Source organism: Falco cherrug, chromosome 17, assembly GCF_023634085.1.
Source record: "Falco cherrug isolate bFalChe1 chromosome 17, bFalChe1.pri, whole genome shotgun sequence".
NCBI classification, from domain to species: Eukaryota; Metazoa; Chordata; class Aves; order Falconiformes; family Falconidae; genus Falco; species Falco cherrug.
Window position 1 is genome coordinate 1,611,842 of NC_073713.1, and position 7,308 is coordinate 1,619,149.

At 44.7% G+C, this 7,308-nt stretch overlaps 1 protein-coding gene across 2 annotated transcripts in view; it reads right to left on the bottom strand.

Annotated features, from left to right (window-relative positions):
* POU2AF1 (POU class 2 homeobox associating factor 1) overlaps positions 1 to 6,352 on the bottom strand; it is a 22,134-nt gene extending 15,782 nt beyond the window's left edge. For both annotated transcript variants that reach the window (XM_055728568.1, XM_055728569.1), the window contains exon 1: positions 6,198 to 6,352. In XM_055728568.1, the coding sequence (XP_055584543.1) occupies positions 6,198 to 6,213 (16 nt within the window). In that variant the 5' untranslated portion in view covers positions 6,214 to 6,352. The remainder of the gene's footprint in view (positions 1 to 6,197) is intronic.
* Positions 6,353 to 7,308: the final 956 nt, after the last annotated feature.

The window sequence follows — 7,308 nt, forward strand, 5'->3', positions numbered from 1 at the left end:
CCCCTTCAAAACTCAGAACATTACAAATCTATACAACTAGGAGAAAAACTGCTCTTATTCCTTTTGGCTTTCTTGTGTTTGTACTGCTCTTAGGACCACAACCCGCCAGTCCTCACAGGAGTATTTAGGTGGTGCTGGACAGGCAACCCAGCCGCAGCTATTCCCATGGGAACAGCCAGAGCTGGGATGCTTCGGCTCTGACCGCACCACCAGTACCCATTTACACCAGGTGGTAAATGGTGTAACATTTATTGAGGTCTCTGTGCTCCCTCCAGCACAGCCATCCAGCTGAGAGGCTTGAAGTGCATTGCAGAATGAGGTTTCCCTGTTCACGGCCAGAGATGATGATTCCTGTCCTTATTTGCTGGCTTATTGCACAGTTTCCCTCAATATGTTACTAAGAGTGAAAAAACACCAGAGTGATCTTTCTTTGTCTCTGCTTTGTGGTAAGTGCAGGGCAGGGAAACAAAGCACTGAAATCCATTTAACTGTCCAAGATCCCAGATGTAACACAACAGGGAGTCACTCAGGAGAAAGGCTCCTCGTTCCAACTTCATCCCTAGCCCTCAGCATCCTCTAGGCTGTGCAGCTTTTTTGACTGATCCGACTGATCTGTCAAAAGCGAAACACTCTGAAGCAACCCATCTGCAACTCATGCCCTTGGAAACGAAAAATGAGTTATTTCTACCAAGATCCATCTGAGCGAGTTGCGTTGGTGGTAACAGGCTTGGGTGCCCAGTGAGAACCGGGTCCCTGGTCCCTGGCCCAAACCGGCTAATACAGACCTGAGTAATGCATCCTCCGCCTGGCCGTGAGAATTAATAACCTGCCATACTGCGATCAGACACAACATCACGTGTACAGCATTGCCCAAAAGATCATGAGACAACTCAGAAAACGTTTATCCACATTCCATTTGGCTATTGCTTGCTTCAATAGCCTTTCCATCTGAAACAGTATGCCTCAAGGCCCCAGATTTGCATGTCAAGGTGCATTTGAAGGACTGAACATGCAGCACTTGTGCATCTCACACATCCCAAATCTCCTTTGAAGTGTTACCAGCATTTCTGGTATTATTTTCTATACTTTTTGTCACACTGCGGGTGGGTATTTCAATAAAGATTTCGTAAAATGCGAAGTACTAAGCAAACATCTGGGCATAGAATCTGCTCTACAATAAACAGAACAACTCAGAGCATGAGCAAAAGGGCTGAGTGATGGTTCATTGCTCAGCGTAAGGAAATGAACTTAGGAGGGTTCTGAGCATAATTACATCAATACACTAAATATTTCTCTTGCTTACTAACAACTCAGTACAGCATTTGACTAGGTCTCCTTCTGCTCTCTTACATAGCACTCTAATTACCAAAGTCAGTAAAACATATTAGTTGGACAGTAGTATATTTCAGAATTATGCACAGTATCTTTATTTTTAGGTATTTACCTGCAGTTGGGAGACTGCCAGGAAACAAATCAGCCTTGGATTCTGGCAGATCCATGTGCCCTTGTACCCTGCGTGCGCCGTTCTTGGGGCTACAGTATGGTTTTGGCTATTGTCCTTTTAAAAAAGGTCTCCATCACACCTTGGGATGATCTACGTGAGGGGCAGCCAGGAGAGCACTGTGCACACTCTACATTCTGTTCTGACGGAAGGTGTTGCAAATTGGCAAACAAAATATTAACTTTCTATTTTTCCATCTGGATAGAAACAAAATCAAGGGGAGATCTGAAGACACTTGGGAAACAGCATGAAAGACTGGCTAATAATCCATTCTGCTTTGATTACTCTAACAAAACCAAACACGCAAACAAGAAAAAAACCAAAAACCCCTGAGCTTCCAAGTGCCAAATGAAAGTTGGATGCACTGGACATACAGCTGTAAGGGCTACCAAAAATTATCTGTTTCAGAACAAGAGAACTCCTATTACAAAGGGGAAGCTGAGATAGACAGAAAGTGTCTTAACCATAAGTCTCACCCGCATGTCCTAATTCCTCCCAGCCCATAATACTCTTTCCATTTTAGTAATGCAGGCTTTCCATTTAATTGCTTATGTGGTCATTCGTAGACCCTGACACCTGCTTTGTAAAGCATGGATGGGCTCAACTTTCATACTATCCCTCTTTCCCAGTGGGGTTTTACCAAAATTAAAACTCACAAGGTGCAGCACATTGCAGTTTCACCTCTCGGTCTCATTATCTGATACTTTCAGAAAGGCTGCATAGAGCCCACATCTGTTGTGGGCAGAAAAGGTTCTGTGCACTTCACAAGCCTTTGGGAAGAGGTTTTCAAAGGTGCAAACTCACACTTCTCAGCTGCATGGGAATCCAAGTAGCCAGCGGAACAGCTCGAAGAGTGGGATGCCTGCCCATCGGACTGCAACAGGAGCCGAGTACCCAAAGCGTTTTTAAAAACATCACCTCAGTGTGAAACTTGCAGAATTTCTACCTGCTTGCATACCCTCTCATAAGATAAACGATTTTCATAAAAGGTACGTTCATTGTTTTCAACACGAGGTAACTATCTGCGTAAAGACACGTAAGAGGAACGTCGCGGGTGGTGCCCAGCAGGAATCTCCCATCCCTGGAGGGCGGCCGGGTTGCTTCCATTCAGCAGAATCCTGCTAAAAGCTGGGAAGCCCCGACCAGTCACTTCGCTCCTGCCGTGGGAGGGGATGCTTTCAGGCTGAGACGCTCGCTGGGGTTTTGCTGAGCGGAAGCTCTGGGCCCCACTCCTGCAAAGAAGTGCACTGTGCCGTGACCCTGCGGGAACCATTTCCAGCGCGCAGGGCCAGCCATGCGAGACTCCCTGGAGGACAAGAGCCTCTGCCCAGCGCAGTCTCTTAGTTTTCCTTCCGTTCCTGCAAGGGCTTTCTACAGAAGGGTTCCCTGGGGAAAGAGGAAACTGCCCTTCAGAAGATGCCCATGAGAAATGCCCTCTGCTGAGGTCACACCTATTTAAATGAGTTCTTGGGTCATTCTTGGGCGTTCAGTTAGGAAGAATTTTTTATTCTTTGGTGGGTTTTTTTGTTGTTGTTGTTTTGGGAAAACGTATGGGAACTATACCGTTCCTTTTGAAGCCTCCTGTTTTGCTAAAAAGCAATTTTAATGCAAGTCAAGGCATCCTGATGGAAGAGGTTGCCAGGACTTCTATGTAGCCTCCTTCCACACAGGTACAGATAGAACAAAAATTTCTGCCTCTGCCTTTGCTTTCAGGCTGGCACTCCACTTGACTGGAATTGCAAATGCAGCTTCTTTGGCTGGGGAACGAGCTCGGTACCAGGAAGGCAGGAATGCCTTAGCATCCAGCACGCCCTTGGTGCCTCTGGCAACGTAATGGTGCATAACCCCCTTATATCCCCATATTCCCGACTCATCCTGCTGTTTAAGCATGTAAAGCTGGACTCAGTAATTGTCTTGGTTTTTAATACAGTCTCCTCCAGAGATCAGGACTATACTGTGAAATTTGCAAAGACGCTTACAAAATTAAATGCCTGACTCCAGCTGACTTTCACTGGCGCTTCAACTTGTGCTTCCCTTTATCTTCCTTCTGGCTCAGTTACTGCAGCATCTTTGCTGTCTCAGACAGATCCCAAGCAGGATAAAGGTCTCTTTTACATGTACTTTTACCCCGGTACCTGGTGTATGCCTCTCTAGCCTGGTTAGTCCAAAGTACAGCAGCTTGGACTGCAGGGAAGCGATTTACCTGCAGGGTGTGAACTGTCAGACCCTGACATCCATCCCAGGGAGCGCATGGGCAGGTGTCAGCCGAGGTCTGCTTTACCTGGCTGGCAGCACAGCACCACAGCTGTGCAAAACCATACAGGTGCTCTTGCCAGGATTAGAGCGATCTCTTTCTACACTGAATATGGGATGCTTTGTGCCATACTTGGGGAAAAGCTTCAGCCACTCCTCAGAAGCTCCCCACAGACTTATTGCCCATCTATCCAGGATGCCTTTTTGCCAGAATACCCAAGTAACTCATTTTGGTCTTAATTGTACTGAAACTGCATGGCAGAGGAAAGCTCCTCCAATTTTCTAAGTAGGGAGCAGAGCAGGGCTTTTATGCCCTCACATTAGCCTAGGGCTTAAGCAAGCACACACCAAGTTCCCTGGTCATCCATACTGCCACTGCACCAATTTATACTTTAGAGCAAGCCAGATGGCACTGGAACATCCATGTGGTCACAGGTGGTTTGCACCAGATGGTGCAGGAAACTTGAGGCCGCAGCTGGTCACACTAACAGGAAATATAGGTGCACCAGAGACAGCAAATGGAGACTCACAGAGAAACTGAGAAGTCTAACTTCCACCAAAACCTTTGGGACCTGGCACCTGAATACCTGGACTGACCTGAGCAATCTACCTACAGTCACACGGGGGGGTCTCCGGAAGAGCAATTGCACCCAAGCTGCCTGCATCCCAGTCATCAGAATGCTCTTCGTGTCTGCCTTCAAAGCTAAAGCACATAATCCATTACTGTAACGGTACAGAAAAGCAGGGTTAATAAGGTACCAGTTCCATGTCAGAAAAAGGAACCCTGACCATGCAATGATGAAGACAGCAAATGCCAACAGTAAGCACAGGCTCAGCCAGGCAGCCACCTACAGCAATGTCACCTCAGCCCTTCCTGTGCCTTGGTAAATGCGATGCCAGGCTGCTCTGGCAACCTGCCCACGAGTCAGAAGTCTGGCCCACTCCACTGGCTGCTTCATCTGAGCGGCATGAAAAGGTGTCCCTCAGCAACAGCAGTGAAATCAAGGCAGTTATTACATCTCATACAGGCTTTCAAAACAGCCAGGAAGCATTGCTATAACAGGAGATTCCAGGCTTGAGAGGCTCAGGGGGCACCGAGGGGCAGGCAGGTATCGGCCAGAAGTTGCCTTGTCTAGAAACTATCAACAGGGACTGGCTGACATCAAGATACAGGTTTTGATCTCTTCTCACGCAGGCTTGTAACTCCTGCTCACCTTTGAAAGCCCTGCTTGTGTCAGAGAAAAAACACAAAGGAAAAAATACCAATTCAGTTACCAATTTTGTTCTGCCTAAAACATCAGGTTGTTAGTATTGCTTTGTCATTGCGGAAAACAAACAAATCAACCAACTAACCATTAATGGACTTCTGAGATGGAAGATTAGATTCAAATCTTGAATCTAATCATCTTCCAGCATGCTCCACATCATATACCTACTGATTCTGAAAACAAGCACAAGATAAATGGGGAAATAAGGTGTGTTGCCATAGTGCTCTCGCTTGCCGCTTAATACTTGTCAAACAAATTGAAACATGATTGAATAAGCAGTCAGAGCTCCTTGCTACAGGACGTTACAGTCTACAATATAATTTCACAAATATACATTTCAGCTTGCAAAGTGTTCAACTGAAAAAAAGCAGGAGAAACGTGCAACGGAGAGAATGGACTGAAATGTTAATAAGCCCAGAAAGGCATATGCATAGTAAACCAACCTCTGAACAACCTACAAGCTATTATATGAAGAAGATTAATGTGCGTTCCGTATCAGATAAGTCACTGGCAAATGTTTAAGAAATTAGCTTCTTCCGTTCAGGTATATGGTATTATTCCAGGTTAATGGAACAGCATGTTGAAATACAAAGGATGGCAGCAGAGTTGCAGAAATGAGCATCATCTACAGGTCCATACAGTGAGAATGAAAAACTTGCAAGAAGCAACCACCTACCTGTATTATGATCAGTAAACTATGCGAGCAAAGGTTGGTCAAGAGGAGTGAAATTATCTTGAAAACAAGAAAACTGATTTCCTGTAAAGTCATAACTGTATTGCCTTCAACTGCTTTGTTCCTTATCTTTTTTGTTAGTTGAAAAAAGTACACATCAAAAAAAGCACAAAAATACGATTTCTCACAGGTTTCACTTTTAAAAAGGAAAATTTTCTGGTATGTAACCACCGTAACCTTTGATATAATACCTGCATCCTGTTATTGTTTTTATGAATCATAGTCTTCCACTTGATTCATAGTGATGAATGCCAACAAAGCAGCAGTGCTGCCCTGCGTTAATATCCCTGCTGGAAAATTAGCATCATGCCTTATCATTTGCCTCTCTTGAGCCATGCATCTCTTGGTGAGCATTGCCTCCCATGCTATGCTAATGCTTACTTATTCATTACAATCTTCAGCTTCTATCGCAGTTATGAAAAACAAATCAGAGCTCACTTACATTTTTGCCAGTGCATATTCTGTGTCAAGACGGAGTCTTTTTTTTTTCTCTTTGATGAAGATAGCTTGGCTTTTTAATAGCTAACGTGTATTTGACTCCTTTACGGGGATGTGGCAACTGACTGTCAGGATGTTTCTTTCAGCTTTTTAAAAGCCCCATGTTCCCGCTGAACCCTGTGATGTCATCACATCCTCCAACCACAACCACTTCTATATTTTCCCTCGCTCTGTGTTGTTCTTCATGATGCTAAACAGTTCCTCCAAGAGCAGCGGTCTCTGGAAGATATTATGCACAAAAAGGCACCTGGTATCACCAAAATGTATTTGAACAGACAATCAAACCTGGGACCTGCCACCCGTGGGGCTTTTACCATAGATTAGCAAAATTAGGTCAAAAGGTTGCGCAGCAGAAAAAACACAAGGGTCTTTTAGAAAGATTTTGACCTGTGGCAGTAAGGATGCTCTTGTTTCACATAAGACAGCATTCTGCTGCTTCAGGTGGCAAAACTGTTGGCCCCGTACACTGCAGCTGGACCGAACCAGCCCACATGCTATGTCTGCCTGGCCCTTTAAATGCGCAACGCTTTTAAAATACAAAACCTGAGTGTTTGCTCCTGCCTTATGAGAATCTCAACTCCCTGGGGCCACTAAATTTGAACTTATGAGGAAACACCTGTAAACACTTCAAGCCTCATTAAACGAGGACGTCCTTCATTTATAAAAGAAACCCTTTTTTCTGTTTTGCTTTTATCAAAATAAAACACTTCCTACTAAAGAAGAGATGGCACTTCCAAAATAGCTTGCAAAGCCAAAGAAAGGCTAAGAAAGACTTGCCATAGGAGTTCAGATAAATTCTTGGCATGAATAATGGCACCATTATATTTTCCCTATTCACACCATTGCGTGAACATAACCTCTTAAACCTCTTAACATTCTTTCCTCTAAAAATCAGACCATCACAATGAATTTTCACAAGTAATACTGGCTTAGGAGCTTCATTCCTAGAGAAATATTTCTTGGAGGCTGCACAGTGACTTCAGGATTCTGGCATTCTTATCTTCCCATTCAGTTTTTAATCACTGAATTGCTGTGGTCCCAAAGTTTGCCCTCAC